Consider the following 17,423-nt stretch of genomic DNA (forward strand, 5'->3'; position numbering starts at 1 on the left):
TAACCCAAATGTGTACATCAGAGACAGCCTAAGGGCAAAGGAGCCAATGAAGAGACAGAGGTCATGTCTTCTGTGTAATTTTTGGTATCATGGGTGAGTTTAATGGTTCGGTGAGGGTAATATGGTATTCTATGGGCTCAGACTTTTTTCAGTGCCCAATATATTTGATTAATATTACATTAAATTTAGTTAAATACAGAAGTTTATTATTTTTTTCACCAGAATAATCTTCTTGCAGAGTGGAGGAGCCACTTGAGAGCTTAATGAAAATAGGTCAAATTCATATTTATTATAATATAGTAATAAGGAGGCTCAGCTGGATACCTCATAGTTTGTTTCTTTAGACTCTATCCTATTAATGAGCTTATTTTTTATGTCAGATCAAATGAGAATATTTTTTGTTCACAAATTCACACATTTCTGCAGCTTAAACTTAAAAACTGTTCAGACAGTAAGATTATATGAAATAAGTAAAAGCCAGCAGCCCTCTCGAAATTAAAATTATATAGAAAAAATGCCCTAAGTTACACTTCTTAGAGAAGTTATAAGAGCCTTTATCCGAGATAAGAGTTTGAAAATGAGTTTTGACGTTATTTTCTGACAGCTACATGCATTTGAGAGGAGCAGCAGCCCAAAACGCAGTAACTTGTTACCTCTGGGTTTCCAGAGAAAGCCCCTCCTTGGATGGACACTTCTCCCCGAGCGTCACTCGGTGCACTTCAGTCCAGTCCCCCTTTCCAAATACACATCCACTGTCCCATACACAAACACACGCTCGCACACATTCACACAGCGCCAGACGCTTATGCAAATAGTCCGCTTGCCGCTCCTGCCGCTCTACTTTTGTAGAGACGCATGAAGAACTCTGGATGTTGCTTAACGTACTTTTTTTTTTTTTTTTTTTAAAGTTTTGTGGAGTTGGAAAAAAAGTGTCATCACTTTTCAGGATTTTCTTGGCTCTCTTCTAAGGTGATAACTTTCTTGGGAATTCACTCCAAGTATCGGACCTGATGGGCGGATAAACTGCATAAATTTGCTTTTAAATTTCCGAACAGTGCAGCTGGATTAAAGTCAGCGTTTGATGGTTAAAATGAATAATTCCATTAAATGATTAACTCCCCCGGACCGAAGGATTTCAAGGTATGTTGTGAAACACGCGGTAAAATAATCTATTTATCTCCAATGCTTCTTGCTAATCAGCATGATTTACTTCACTTTTAACTTTAAGTTGAAAATCTTTCTCATCTTTGGCTCTATAGTTGGTCTGTTGGATTTAAATGTTTGACGTTTTTACGTTAATTTTGCGCTTGGGTGAGAGTAACAGAGCGAGCGAGGGAGAGGGCGGGGGTATTTCTAGCCTCCTAATGTGCTCTTTGACTTAAACTTTCATTCATATAGCGCATCAGCCACACAGCTAACTACTTAAGCACACGCATGCGCGTCTGTATGTCTTATACTTAAATATCTCACCTTTAAGACAGGTGCGGTGTTCCAGCATGGCTCTGTGGCTTAGTATAAGTAAAAGTGTGAGGAGTAGCACTGTGGTCTCTACTTAAAAAATCGGAAAATAGGTTATTTTGACAGAAGCTGTTGGAGTGATTTTGGTGCTCTTTGCTTCTCTCCATTATTCCTGACTTCCTTTTCCTCTTTTGCAGTGATAGTGTACTGTCTCCTCTAGTAAATGAAGATGAATCGGGGAGTGAATGTGCTTGCGGCTTTACTGGCTCTCCTGATGCTGGCACTTGTTGTGCCCACGAGCCAGTCCTGCCCCAGGTCCTGTAATTGCTACCAGGCCAATGAAGTCCACTGCACCTTCCGCTCGCTGCTGGCTATACCTCCCGGTCTGCCTGCACACACAAGACGCATAAACTTAGGGTATGGGAACACACATGCATTCAAAAAACAAAGTATGCTGCTCACACATATGCAACATATCAGAGATAACAAGCTAAAGCTTTTTGTTTGGGTGTTTTCTTCTTCTTCTTCTTTTTTTTAATCAGTCAACACAGGAATATTTTTTTTAAGTATACAGATGGTGTTTTGTTCTCTGGCAGGTTTAACAGCATCAGGAACCTCCATGACAGGTCTTTGGCTGGGTTAAGGAGGGTGGAGCTTCTGATGCTTCACAGCAATGACCTCCATCATCTTCCAGATGCAGCGTTCAAAGACATGAAATCACTACAGGTAACCAGGAAGAGGAGAAAGACAATACCTCTGACCTTTCTCACAGGGGTTAGTGAATCTAATTAAACAGAGAGTGGGCGGTTTTATATATAAAACGGCAAATTACAACAAACAGTTGCCTCAAGACCCCAGTGGGTAGGAGAGACAGCATTTTGTGACGGTGGATATAAAAAGTTAATATACAGTAGACCAGTAATATCCGCAATAGTTGTAATTAACACTCTTAATAACAATCTAACTATGAGAGATGAACATTAAAACCGCTTGTCAAAGAAGGTTTCTGTTACTGATAACGTCAGTAATATATGATTATCAAGATAAATAGTATTTGTCAAAAAGGTTTGGTGTAATTTAGAAACGATGCTACACTGATAAATGTGCCCAAATCCTGCAGTCATACCGTTAATACCAAACTGATTCATTAGCTAAAGCTCTGATCTGCGAAACTAATCTAAAATTAATCAATCAAAGCGAACAGTCATCATTTCGTAGGTTCAAAACGTCAGCATTTTTTTCCTAATTTCTTTATAAGTGATGCATAATTTAGCGATCATCATTCTTTTCACTGCTTGGTGACAGGAAACACACTGGACATTTTAGAAGCAACCTGAGGGCAGAGTTAGCAGTCCGTGGGGAAGTGATATTACTCAACTAGCAATTGTTCCCTTCATCTCCCAGGCAGATGCTGATATATTTGCCATTCTGTGGTAATAGGATCCATATTTTCATGTGCTGACGTCTTCACATGCTTGATCCGTCAGCAGCTGGAACTCTTCCAGCTCAGTAGCCTCCCCGGAGGGCAGATTTAACGTAAGCCTCACAGAAACAAAATTCCACAACCTGATTTTCATGGTGTGCCTTCTTAAATTTCTGGTGGGATCTTCACACATGGCTGGAATAGCAATAGATTTCTTACAGTTTCCTTTTGGGGAAAGTGCTAAATTTTACATTTGGATAATGAGAACCCCCCCAGTTCTAGGATACCCGTTTAGTTTGACCAGATGCACAGCATGAATATGTCATCTGGATATGCTATCAGCTGTAGTTTTTGTAAATTTTTTAACTATTTGCTAGAAATCTTTGCTTGTATTTTAAAAAATTTACTCAGGATCAGTTGTTTCTACTTACAAAGTATTTTAAGACAGCTCTTTATTCTCATGTTATAGACTCATGTTGCCAGCATGTGGTGTCCAGTGACCGACTTTTCTTTTCCTTTTAAATCAGCCTTAGATGTCTGTCCTTCTAATCCTCCATTCCTTCTGCTCATTTCATTTCCTTTATTCCCACAGATACTAAAGCTAAGCTATAACAAGCTGAGAGAGATCTCTTCATCGCTGACCTTCTCTGGCCTGACCTCACTGCTCCGCCTGTATTTGGATCACAACCTCCTCCAGCACATCCACCCCCGGGCCCTGCTCCAGCTGCCTAGCCTCCGGCTGCTTCGTCTACAAGGAAACAGGCTGCATCAGCTGCACCCTCACACTCTATGCACATTGTCCCTACTGAATACATATTACTTTTCCACACTCAGGTGAGCTTGTACACCTCAAACATTCAATGTAATAATCAGTGCGAGGGAAATCTGGTTTTAAAAGTATAACCAGATTTAGTTCTGCTGGTAGTCCTGAGAGTGAGGGCAACACAGTAATTGTTAACTTAAATTCAGTCCAAGCAGACATCTGCTTTGATTCAGACTCTGCTTTCCCTCTGTTTTCATATCAGTTTTTTCTTCTTCCCTTTCTTTAGACACCTGGACCTCTCCAACAACAGTCTAACCACCCTGCCCAAAGAAGCTTTAGCAACAGCACCTCTGCTGGAAACTCTTATGCTGCAGGCTAATCCGTGGAGCTGTGATTGCAGGATGAACTGGTTTCTTTCTTGGACTCTGGCTCACACAGGTGACTGCCATTCCTGAAAAATCATTTGTTTACGCTTATTGTTTTGTCTCTAACGTGTTCAGGAGAAGAAATAGATAAGGTGAGAAGGAACATTGGGAACGGACTGAGAAACAGAAGATTGTTTTGTTGATATTTCCACTTTATAAGCCGAGACCGAGAGCTGCATGCCAAAACCATTCATTTTAATGCATCTGGTTTTGTTATCTGAGAACCTTTGACCACTACCGCCCTCCACCTGCTTTTTGTCACAAATTATTCATTGTTTCTCCCCATTATCTTCCAGTGTGTCTTGTGGCTGTTATTGAGATGTGAGAGAAAGCTGGGCCGTGAAATGTGTCTCATTGATATGCCAGACTTAACTTGCCATGACTAATCCATGATGACAGCACTGATGTGTGTCCGCTGAAATATAGGCTAATGATTCCTGTGTAGTAATGAAGTGATGCATATTTCTGATTTATGTGTAAATTAAGTAACCATACCTAATTAGTAAGAGATATAAAGTGTAATGAATGCTTAAAATATGCTGCCATGACTAATAATGACGATAATGTGCAGTTATATGTTGAAAGAGCTAAAATGTGCTCTTGTGTATTTGCATAGCTGCTATGACATTAGATATGGTAAGGCTGTCTTTTCTGATATAATTTTCTCTGTTTCCCTCTTTCAATTAGGCTTGATGAAATGTCCTGGTGGCCCACAGTGTCCATTATGTACATCCCCCAATTCACTTCAAGGGCAGGGCTTGCTTGAACAGACTGCTTTAACGTGCAATTCACCAGTGATCCCGTCCCCAGGAAAAGAGGCACCTTTAGAGACAGAACCCAGTGAAATCAAATCAAGTGAGACCTTCAGAGAGCCCTTAGGCAGTGCCTCACTGGGTTTGTCTGACCAGCAAGGGTACAGTGTTGATCTGAGTTGCAACATCACTCAATCATCCGACTCCCAAGATATTGCTCCTCCTCCAGATCTCTCCGTGTCCTCATCTTCGCCTCTTCCTCTCGCTCTGTCGCTCTCTCTGGAGTGCCCCGTGGAGAGACAGAGCTATGAGAAACTTTGGAGGATTCTGGCTTACTACAGCGAGACTGCAGTTCGCCTCGAGAGGGAGATCATGCTGAGTAAATCCCCAGCGTTGGCCTACCGCTATAGGCAGGCAGCAGAGACAGATGGATATTATCACACTGGAGTCAAAGCGTCTGTTAAAGCCCGGCCTCAGTGGTTAATGCAGCCAGCTATTAGCATTCAGCTAAACAGAGCGCAGTCTAATGGACATAAGGTTCAGCTTATATACTCAACAAGAGTTTCTGCTCATCTTGACCCTACCTCTCACCTCTCATCATCCTCTGCTGCTTCTCACCCTTGGGTGCTGATTTCAACTAATCATACTACCACAGCACTGGCAGCAGTAGCAGGCAGTAAAGTACAGCTGCCCTGCCCAATTCTCACTTCTGGCAACCCCAAAGCACAGTGGATTCTCCCAGATGGATCTGAACTCCTCTCCCCCTCTAGCACCCTAGATGGCAGGCTCCGGGCTTCAGGCTTTGTTTTACTGCTACAAAATGTACAACTGTCAGATGCTGGGATTTACTACTGCGTTGCCAGGGCTGGAAGGGACGTAGATGTTCTTCCTCTGCGTCTGGCAGTGGAGGAGTCCTCTGTTCCGCATTTAGGAGAGCAAGTGGGGCCCCCTGTCACAGGAACAGTTGGAGAACCTGTCAGTTTGCCTTGCAGGATGTCTGGTTCACCAGAGCCTTATTTAAGCTGGATTTTGCCAAATGGAAAGGTGGTACGCCGAGGAACTGCTGTGCCAGGCGGACTCACCATAGAAACAAATGGGAGTCTCTATCTGCCTAACCCCTCCCTGAGGGATGGTGGTCATTACCGCTGCACTGCAGTCAACCACTATGGTAGAGATGGTCTGTCAGTGCAGCTGATATTAAATTCACAGCATATCCCTGCACTTAGGACTTCATTTCCCAGAGGACCACAGTCTGCTGCTGGCCGGTCAACCAGGATAAGAGCTCCTTTATTACGTGACATGAATGAAGGATCAGGGGACGGAGAGGAAGTGGAAGAGGCGACTGTTGGAAATAGAAAACGCCCAGTGTCGTATCAGGGAACCCCGAACAGACGCTATCCGATTGGAAACCCACGAAGACGTGGGCCTGTAAGAGAAGGCTCCCGGAGACGAGGCGGTGCAGCTATTTCATCCACAGACCAGAGAAGAAACCTCTTTGAGAACAAACGTAGAGTTAGCACAAGCAAAAAAAAGATAGACCCGCAGAAATGGGCTGACCTTTTGGCTAAGATACGTCAAAAGACTGCTCTCGCTAATCGCAGCCTACTTATCACAACAGAAAAGCCCACAGCTGCACCGGTCCAAGAAGCTGAAGACAGAGTCACAATAGAACACGAGGAAGATGATGATACAGATAGAGGTAGAGGTCAGGGAGCAGGACTGGAAGCAGAAACTGAAGGATCGTCTGTTGATGATATAGTTCTTCAGGAGGAAGAGTTACAGCCCATTCAACCTGTTAACACAGGAAGCCAGACAAAAACAGAGATAAAAACAGAGACTGAAACAGACTCTGAGGCAGAAGAAGGTACAGAGAGGTCAACAGAAAAACAGATAGAGAATGAGACAGACACACTCAGGCAGGCAGAGATACCGGCTTCACAAACACAGACAGCAGCAAACCCAGTGACACGGAAAGAACCGGTCACATCTTATCCAATGTCAGGAACAAATGAAATTGTCCCAGAACCAGTTGAAGGAGATGAGCGAGAAGTGAACCCCAATCCATCAAGGACGAGACCACAGAATCCCCGACAGCGGTTCTTCCCTAATTTGGTGCCAAACGCCCGCCCCCAAAGACCTCGGAACTCACACAGGAAGATTGGACAGCGGAGACGAATCATCAGCAGGCCCAGGGTGCAACTTTTGACCCCAAACCAACGTCCCCTGGAACCCACAAACCCAATAACCCCTGCTGTGACACCTGACACCACCACAAATCAAATCAATATGTTGTTGCTGGTCTCAACAGCCACATCTGCGGGAATTTTGTCGACACAGAGAGACCATATTAAGACTGCTCCAAATGATGTTGCTCTGAATCTTTTTGACTCTTCTTCATCATCTTCCTCCCCCTCACAGACTCCCTCCCCCTCGTATACAAACAGATACACACCTACAGCTATAATGACTCACTCAGGCAAGAGACCAGACAGGGAAGAAATACCAGACAGTGAAGAGTCCACTCTTTTCAGCACACCAGCACCCACTCATTCTAATTTTGTCATTTCAGAAACACATGTGGCAGGCACACATACCTTAGCACACAGTATACACAAACACACAGAAACACAAACAGCCTTAGGCAAGCATATTGACACACCCCCAAACAAACACAGCGAAAAGCTGGGGAAGAATTTTGTGAGCGTACTATATGAATCTTCCTCTCCAGCAACTCACTCCTCCCTTGTTTCCTCAGTTTCCAGTGCAGCTACTGCAAAAACCATAACAAATCCTACAACTGCCCCTAAAAAGGTTTATTTTAATGCAAATGCCGGCAGCTCTAAAAGTACATCTTCTGCTATGACTAATGAGTACAAGCTTCCCACAACAACTGCAATTAATCCTAGGACTACAAGTTCCACCATATTTGCTAGGACTATTATTCCAACATCTAGCGCTACCAGACATACTCCAAGTGCTTCTACCTCTGCTACACCTATTCTTACATCTACTACTCCCACTACTACTTTTGTAGCTGAAGTCTTTACCACTACAATAAACCCTAATAATAATGTTTTTATTTCAACTACTACTGATACTAGCACTACTACTACTAGTAGTTCCTCAAACTCATTCATTGTTACATCCGGATTTCTTAACCCTCCATCTACTGCTACTGCTTCTACTACATCTGAAACTACTAAAACTACCACTACTACTACTACCACTACTCCAACAATGACAGTTTCAGCCAAAATTCCCTCAACTTCTAGGGCAGCTACGCCTAGCACACTTTCCAGTACCGCTGCAATAATGACATCAGCAAATACCAAAACATCATCCCGGGAGAGGCCAAGCATCGACCTAGCTGACCCCAGAGAGAGCCTTGCCTCTGGTGCTCCAAACCAGAGTCGGCCCCCCACTGACTGGAAAAACGCCGGCGCTAATTCAATTCCAGATTCACACAGCAGCAGGACTAACTGGTCCCCTTCATTCCCTGTGGCTCCTGGGGTGAGTCCAAATGAATTCAAATAACATTTCTATTTTATAGGTAGTGCTACCCAAAATGGGTTTTAAAGCAAGCACATGCACACACACACACACACACACACACACACACACACACACACACACACACACACAGTACAAAGAGAATAACAGCCAAACTAGGACCACCATTTGTTCTTTTCTAGTGTTAATTCAATTGCAAATTAATGTTTCCCCATTTTACTTGCTTTTAGTCATTTAGTAATTTATGCAGTGGGTAATTTCTTTAAGTGCACTTTTAAATGTAATTTGCAGTTTATATACACACAACTCACATTAACATTTCTTTACTAAGTGAGTGCCTCTGATGCTCCAAACCGGAGTTGGCTGACCCAGAAAAAAACACACACACACACACACTACACCCAACTGTGCAAGCCCTTGGGGCAAAATCTAGCAGAAAGTGCACACTAGATCTCCAAACAGTCTAATCTGTATCCACATGACCTGCAATTAAAATTAAAGTATGTTTATGACAATTCTCCAATTTCATGGATTCTCCAGAGCTCTGTCAGAGATCTAAAGAAAAAAACAAAATAAAAAACACGTGTTCCACAATCAATAGCATTATGTGTTGTTATGCATTATGTGAGTCTAATCCCATGGGATTCAAAGTAATCAATTGTTAATTAATTTACAGGCCTTGTTGGCAAGCCTCAGTAGATTAAACATCTGGGTCCACCAACTAAAACTCTAAATCTGAGATCACTGTGAAGCTATATTGTATATCTTATTCCACAATATCGCTTAAATTTTTCTCACTATTTAATGAAAAAAAAGAGCAAAAAGAAACATTTTACAAACTGGCAGTTTTTAATTAGCCCCTGTGAATCAGACTTTTCATGCTGATTCATAACTTCACAAATGTGTTTTAATTTGCCTGCTTGCTGAAGGTTGTTGGAAGTCCTCCAGTCACTGGCTATTTAGTTAAGAAAATGAAACTCAAAGGCCAACATAATTCTGAAACTTTACAAGTTTAAAATGTTTCATTAGTGAATCCCAGATATCTTTAAAAGTTTGAATATTTTAAAGGAGTCAAATTCATTATCTAATGATTTAATGTGCTCTTGTAGGCTCCAGTCGTGAGATCCAGACCAAGGATTGCAGACCCACACGTCAGGACAGTGTCATTCCCAGCAGAGAGCACTGCCAGGCTGACTTGTGAAGCTAAAGGAGAACCAAAACCCACCATCACGTGGATTAAAGTCGCCACAGGTGTGCACACTGCAGCATGCATTTATTCTAACATACCTTAAACAAAACACCCTGAGCTATGTCACTGTGTAATCCAGTTTACCGCCACTTTAAATCTGGCTCATAGACTGATGCATAAACTCAAATCATGGAACGGGCTTCATGTTTATTCTTTTAATTTTGCTGGAAAATGCAGCAGTGCTTATTTAGCATTCACCAGTTTATTGCATATGTGCATGTCTGTATGGTATTGTCTAAAATCTATTGACTTTGCATTTAAAGCAGAGTAATTAAAGGTTTACACTCTGAAGTCACTAATGCTAAAGGAAATAAGCCTCAGCTTTAATATGTGCTATGAATGAATACAAACACATTTTACTGTGATGAAAAAAACCCCATTAACAACCAGCATTATACACTGGCATGGACACAATAGGCTTTTCTCTAGCTTGCCATGTGGGAAAGACATCGCAAGCAAGTAATGGAACATTTTGTGCACTGCATCACTGACTTTACTTCATGCTGTGCCATTTGGTGTGCCCCCATTCCTCCTTTCCTCTCTGTCTCTTTCTCACCCTCTTAACTTTTTTTCCTCACTCTCTTTACTCGTTGCTGCTCTTTCTGTGTGTCTGTCTGTCTTACTCTCTTGCTGTCTGTCTTTCACTCAGGAGCGGTGATGTCAGTCCACTCCAGAGCTCAGCGTTTTGAGGTCCTGTCAAATGGCACCCTTGTTATCCAGAATGTTCAGCTGCAGGACAGGGGCACATACATATGCAGTGCACAAAGCACGCTGGGTCGTGATAGGTGAGGTTACTGATATATGTTATGCGTACAGTATGATTGTGTAATGGCAACAGGGCACAGTATTTTAATATTAATGACATCAGCCTACAGTAATGTACAATTAAATTACTCAGCATAATATATATTGTAGTGCAGTTATGCTTGTTGAGTCTGTTGTTATAACAGCAAACAGTGACATACGCAGTAATGCAAACCTGTATATATAAAGTATGGTTTGGTGTCTCTTATGTGATTTCTGATAGAGTCATACATTGTGTGTTTGCCTTTGCATATTTCATAAATTGAGGGTTTTTTTGACCGTCTTCTTCATGGCAGGTTGCTAACGACCCTGGAAGTTTGGACTCGCCCCCCTCGTATGCAGCTGGCTAGTTACAGAGAAGCCACCATTCATCAGGGCGGAGAAGTGCACTTGGAGTGCCAAGCGGATGGTGTTCCCGCCCCTCTGCTCTCGTGGGTTCTGCCAGATCGTTCTGTCATGACATCCGCTGGCCCCTCCACCAGTCGAATCAGCGTGGACACGAATGGAACTCTTCATATCTCAGTAACTTTACCCAGTGACCGAGGAGTGTATCGCTGCGTGGCCTCCAACTCAGCGGGTGCTGCCAGCACCTCTGTGCGTGTACACGTGTCCTCATTACCCCCGGTGATACAGCAACCCAGAGAGGAACACCTGCTCTTGTCTCCAGGGAGGCCAGTTTATGCTCACTGCTCAGCCCGAGGTGCCCCTCCACCAACTCTCCGCTGGCGAATCCCAGATGGGACCCTTGTTCGCCCATCCCAGTTTCTCCATGGCAACCTCTTTGTCTTGACCAATGGGACACTGCATATTCGAAAAGTCGGGCCAAAGGATTCTGGGAGTTATGAGTGCACAGCAAGTAATGCTGTGGGGACCGATAAGAGAACAGTGAAGTTAAAAATTGAAGGGGGAGCAGAAGGAGAAAGAAGACAGGGAGAAGTAAGACATGAAGGAGAAAAAGCTGTTGCTACTGAAAGGCCACCTTCTTCATCTTCACTCATTAATGACACAGGTCTGAGTATCTCTAACCAGCCCTCAAATCCATTTAGCTCCCCTAAATATGCCTCGGAAAAATCCAAGACGTCGCTCACCTCAAGCTCTTCTCACTCCTCATCTAACCCTTACCGGTCCTCTAACTCATCACCTAAATTTAATAAAACAGTCACTGCCTCCCACACACACTTTACCAGTGTCAAAAAAACAAATTCTTCTTCTCTTTCCCCACCTACCACGGGGTCAATAAATAAGAATAAAGTCTCACCCAGTATGACCAACACAAGAGTTGCTTCCCCTACAGACAGGAGAGCCTCTACTGTTTTGAATCCCTTGCTCCTCTCCCCTTTTAGCAAAGCCCGTATTATTTCTACATCACCATCTAGTTCTACTGTCCCACAAGGGGGGATTTTACAGCTTCACTGCTCCGTAACTGGCAACCCAACCCCTATCATTATCTGGAGGACCCCCAGCAGGAAGCTAGTGGACCAGCACTTCAGGTACTGAGAATGCCCACATTTGTATCACTACACATCTTGTTGATTTTAATAGCACTTTATCTAATTGAATTATCTTTGTTTGAATGAAAGTTTTGACCGGCGTCTGAAGGTGCATCCTAACGGCACCTTGTCAGTCCAAGCTGTAACGGAGAAGGATGCTGGAGACTACCTGTGCATTGCACGGAACAAGGTCGCAGATGATTATCGCCTCCTGCATGTTACTGTAGCTGCCAAACCCGCTACGATTGAACCAAAACAACTGCTCACTCAGATGGTGTCAGTCGGGAAACCACTGAAGGTGAGCAGAAAAACAGAAATGTAATTAAATTGCAATTCTCAGCCGCTTCTGATGCAAAGTTTGTTGGATAAATGCACACAAGCAATTAATATTTTATTTCCAGTCTGTGTTTCTCACTCAATTTTATTTGAATCTGGGTTGTTATTAAATTATAGTGTTTGCACTGCATAATTCCCATGAAATAATGAAATTCATTCATTCATTTTATGCTGCATTGTTTAAAATATCTGGTAAGAAAGGTCTAAATCTGAACTGTCCCTCTCTTATATATGTTTACTGTTGAGTTTTAGTGCTTAGAGTTATTTCTTGCCAGGGTTGGTAAATTGAGTCCTAAAGTTCAGGTTTTAAGCTGGGATCTAAAAATGTTTTATATTATTTGGGTCAAAAAAGAAAGAAAAACCTGCCGACTTATTAATGTGAAGCTGTGAATCATCAGCGGTGTTTTTCAGCAGAAAATAAAGCACCTATCAATATTTAAAGGCTTGGTGAAAAATAATGTAAAGAAAAAAAAAACAAAGCAAGTGTGGAATTTTTAAAAATAATTATTTTAATTTAAAGATTTATGAGCTGTGTTTTAGTGTGAGTGTGAAATTTGCAGTGGCTTAGATGTGTTTTAGAGTGCAGCATGTAGTTGTTATTTATCATTTATAATGTTTCTTACGACTTCAGCTTTCATCCCAAACAAAAAGTCAACAACCTTTTAAATCATGCATCACTGGAACACTGATCCTCTGCAGGTGGACTGCCAGGCATCAGGGCTGCCTGACCCAGCTGTCCACTGGACCTTACCAGATGGAACCATGGTGAACAGCGTGTTGCATGGGGAAGACAGAGGAGGCCGAGAACAACGACTAACAGTGTTCAGCAATGGGACGTTACTGGTTCCAGCAGTAAGCGCTGGAGAAGGAGGAGAGTATACGTGTTATGCTGAGAATCAAGGAGGTCACGACACCATGAAGGTAAGACAAGTAATTTCTTCATCAATTTGATTAAATGTCTTTGTCATGAGCTGCATGAGTTATGAGTGCTTTCAAACTGAAGCTTTTACACAACTAAAAACACTAAACAAGTCAATCATCTGTTCACCCCTTCAAGGTCAAAGTAAAGGTTATGATGACATCTGTACCAACTTTTACTGATGACAGAAGCTACCATGTCATGAAAGTACGCCAGGGAGCAACAGCCCGAATTCCCTGCCGAGCCACAGGAAACCCTACCCCTACAGTGACGTGGTTCAACCCTGCAAACCGTGTTATCCCACGAAGTTTAGGATCTGGTTATTATTTTGAACGAGTAGTGGTGGTTTCAAATGGCACTCTGGAGGTGCGCGTAGCTCAAAAGATCGACACGGGAAACTATACGTGCCAAGCAAGCAACTCAGCTGGGGAGAGGAGCAGGGTGGTCAGGCTTGAGGTGGAGACGCCTACCTATGGATTGCGTGGCCGAGTGGAAGGAGGACGTTGGAGTAATAACAGTGGGACTGACACCAGATCAGGGGACAACATTAACAATGGGGGGATAATCCGCTATGGATTGTCTGGAATCACAGACAAGCTGCATAACAACAGCAGCAGCAATGACAACGATAATGAGAGGATAAGAAACATTGTACCAAGCAGTGGTGTTAATTTGGCAATCAGTAGCTCTAATCCTGTCCTTAAGAATGATAGTCAAAATGGATTTAACGGGCTTGTGAGTGGAATTACAACAAAACTAAGCAGTAGCGTAATCAGCGTGGGGGTGAACCGTGCAAGGAATGTAAGCACTAAAGCAGATAATACTGGAATTAATATAAATAGACCTAGTATTATACACAACGGCAACAGTGTAGGTAACAGTCGCAGCACAGTTAGAGAAGGTAGTGCTGAGAGAAATCCTGCACGGAATATCAATGAAGTCATTGCAGGAAAGGCTAGTAATGACGCTAATACGAGCGGAGAAAATGGCAGGTTAAGTGGTAATTCGAGAAATGCTGGAGGCTTTAGTAGCACTGTGTCTAATAAAGCAGTTGGGACAAGCACACACAGAGGGGATGATTTTAATAGGAGCAGTAATCTAGGAAGGACGGACAGCAGAAGAAATAGTGGTGAGTTAAGTAGTAATACTGCTAAAAACTCCCCCAACACAGCACTGGGTGTAGCAACGACGGTGAAGCAGCAAGCAGTTAAAGGTCAAACAATTTTTTTGCCATGCCCGTCCCAAAATTCCCGTCAGTCGCGTCTGTTCTGGCTTCTGCCCGGGAATGGCATGTTGCCATCTCCCTACTATGGCAGTCGTCTCACTGTGCACCGAAATGGTACCTTAGAGCTGCGGGGTGTTCGAGGGAGTGATGCTGGTGTCTTGGTTTGTGTAGTGAGAAGTGAGAAAGGAGAGACGACAATGCGGGTGGAGCTGGAGGTGTCAGACCGGCAGGAGGAGGTCAGATCTCCACACAGGGAAGAAAGGGTTGGTTTAACTAAGGTGCCGCTCTCAGGAGGGTTAGTGGTATCAGAGCAGTCCTTAAGCTCAAAGCCAGCGTCACCTGTGCTTTACCCGAGAATCTCAGTTACTGAAAAGCCTCGGCAAAGTGCAGTGAGATTGCCTGCACCACCTCACCCAGTTGGTCCCCCATCCTCAACTGGCACTGCCTCAGTGCCCACTGTGATCACCCAAACAGCCTCACTTGTGAGCATCATTAATGGAGAGACCCTTCACCTGCCTTGCCCTGCCTCTCAAACACCTGGATTTACCCGCAGCTCATTCACATGGACCATGCCCAGTGGCAAGGTGCTGTCCCAGGGTGAGAGTGGTGACTCAGGCCGTTACTTAATCCAAGAGGATGGAGCATTAACAGTGCAACAGGCCTCTGTGTTCGACCGTGGCACCTACACCTGCAGATCCACGAGTTACGACTCTTCCTCAGTTTCAGTGATCACAGTTCCTGTTATTGTCATCGCCTACCCTCCGCGCATCACAACAGGGCCCTCCCCTGTGACCTACACCCGCCCCGGCGTCGCTGTGGAACTGCCCTGCCTGACCATAGCAACACCCGGGCGACAGTTACCTGGGAAACACCAGACCTGATGCAGCTGAAGGTCATGGCTCAGCCTCGCATTTATGGGAACCGCTATCTTAGCCCTCAGGGTTCTTTAGTGATACAAAACCCGACAAGCATGGATACAGGATTTTACAAATGCACCGCCAAAAATGTGATAGGGGTGGACACCAAGGCAACCTACCTGCATGTTATATAACCGGATGAGACAACAATACACATACACAATGCCACGTAATAGAAGCACAGAGACTTCACTTCTTTGTACTGGTGTATAACCTGTTTGAGTGCTTACACTCTGTGTCCCTGATGCCCAAAGAAACTGCAAACCCCTGTGTGGGAGATACTGATAACTCTCAGAAAGGACACACTGCTGATATACAGTTTATGTCTCATTTATGTATTTGAGGTTTTGAATCAGGGGTTGAAAAACAGGTACGTTTCATGCAGGTGGTCTACACATTTGTTGTCTCACTGGCGTAAATCCTGTTTTTAATTAGTGCTCATTTCATCATTGTGGCAAAAATGCTGCATTTTTTTCCTGCAGAAATGGTCTTGTTTCCCCACCGTGTGCTAAAATGTAAGAAAGGGGGAATAAGAGCAAAATGAATTGTTCACCAATACAGTAACACATTTTCTTTGAGTGTTTATTTGTAAAATGTAAAAACATTTTCAACCCTCGTGTGAAGATCAAAATGTGCTATATCCATTTAACACCGGCTCATTATTTAGCTTAATTACTTTACATTTCTGCTCTAACACTGAACAACAATGTACTGCACAATGTAGTATAGCAATTTCACACTATGCACTGTGGCCCTCGGCCCTTTTAGACATGACCTTACCAAGGTGCATGTTGGCAAATGGATTGGACATTAAAAAGTCTTTAAACCAGCTGACTCTAGTTCAAAAACGGTGCAATGTCCAGTTTGCTCCAGTTTGCATTGATAATAACACAGGTTAGTTCACTGTTAGTGAGTCACCCTCCTATGAGTGGTTGGGCTGAAACCATTGGAGCATTTCCAGTAGCGAGAGTACAGCTGATGTAAGCCGTCTTTATCTCTGTGCTACATGTGATAAACAGCAACTTTTTTGCAATTTATATGTTAAACCGCTTATCTGCCGATAACGTTTTGCCAGCGACGCCACACAGCATCGCACAACATGTCAGTTTTTCCATCACAACTGTTTCCATTCACATAGGTACAAATGTAATGTCACATAATATGATTGTGTTTCATCTGTTGTATATTTTAAAAAATGTTCTTCTTGGGTTTAAAAATGTCATTTTAAAATGTTGTATTTTCATGTGCTAACTAGGTTGGATTTGTTGTGGTGGTCTATATGTAACAAACCAGGAAAAAGAAACTTATTTGGCACCATTATTTGCACTGAGCTGCTTTCATTAAAGCGTTCACAGGCATGTTGATGGAGGGCTCCAGTGTTATGATCTACTCGAAAAAGCAGATTCTTCAGGACTTTGTACTCACCTTCTGATTCCATTACATTTTCACAGCATTAATGGAGCCGAACATACGGTACAAAACATTCATGTTTCAACAAAAGCCAGTTTTTGAAGAGTAATGTTCAGGATTATTGTGATATTAAATACTGTATAGATGTCTGTCGGTACAAGCACCTGTCTTACGCCTGTGCACAAAGCCAGGAGGTCATAGTTATATGTAGTCACTTAATCATTTTTTTAAAATATTGTCCTTAAATTATTTGCCTTGTACAAACTCTGTTGTTAGACGCTCTTAAAGGGAGAATTATTATTAAATATGAATATGTTTGAAGTCTCACTTGCCAGTGATGAATGCTTCCTAGACTTTTAACACCTTCATTTTATAAATAAAAATGGGAAAAAATGAAATGTCAGTGGTTGAGTTTTGTTCTGAAAAGCAGCATGGTGCAGACAAAGAGCGAGTGCTAGTTTTTGGAGTTAGGAGGAAAAAAGAAAACACCTCGTGGGCGGGTGGGAGCGCAGAAGGAAACTTTTCCTTGAGTGTATGATGAGAACAGAAACTCCTTATCCGTGGCTCAGCTGTCAGACCAGGAAATGGGGTCTTAACAGTAGATGAGACACATGTTGATGACATCATATTCGCCTCTCTGGGAAATGCAATAAAACTCCCAACAGCCCGCAGAGCGGCTCCGCACACCACCCTGCATGAGCTCACACCTGGTGTTTACACTGGGAGTCCAGTAAATAGGCGA

The 17,423-nt window shown here is 43.1% G+C and overlaps 1 protein-coding gene across 1 annotated transcript; it reads left to right on the top strand.

The window, feature by feature from the left end:
• Positions 1 to 674: 674 nt before the first annotated feature.
• LOC116312898 (matrix-remodeling-associated protein 5-like) lies at positions 675 to 17,070 on the top strand. Its single transcript, XM_039609951.1, is given in 13 exon segments — positions 675 to 1,140; positions 1,656 to 1,875; positions 2,055 to 2,184; positions 3,474 to 3,715; positions 3,931 to 4,082; positions 4,757 to 8,331; positions 9,441 to 9,582; positions 10,230 to 10,365; positions 10,681 to 11,874; positions 11,965 to 12,172; positions 12,910 to 13,131; positions 13,268 to 15,200; positions 15,203 to 17,070. Coding segments are annotated over 12 exon segments (8,331 nt in total). The 5' UTR covers positions 675 to 1,140; positions 1,656 to 1,681; the 3' UTR covers positions 15,406 to 17,070.
• The last annotated feature ends 353 nt before the right edge of the window (positions 17,071 to 17,423 follow it).

The sequence above is a fragment of the Oreochromis aureus genome, linkage group 3 (genome assembly GCF_013358895.1).
Source record: "Oreochromis aureus strain Israel breed Guangdong linkage group 3, ZZ_aureus, whole genome shotgun sequence".
NCBI classification, from domain to species: domain Eukaryota; kingdom Metazoa; phylum Chordata; class Actinopteri; order Cichliformes; family Cichlidae; genus Oreochromis; species Oreochromis aureus.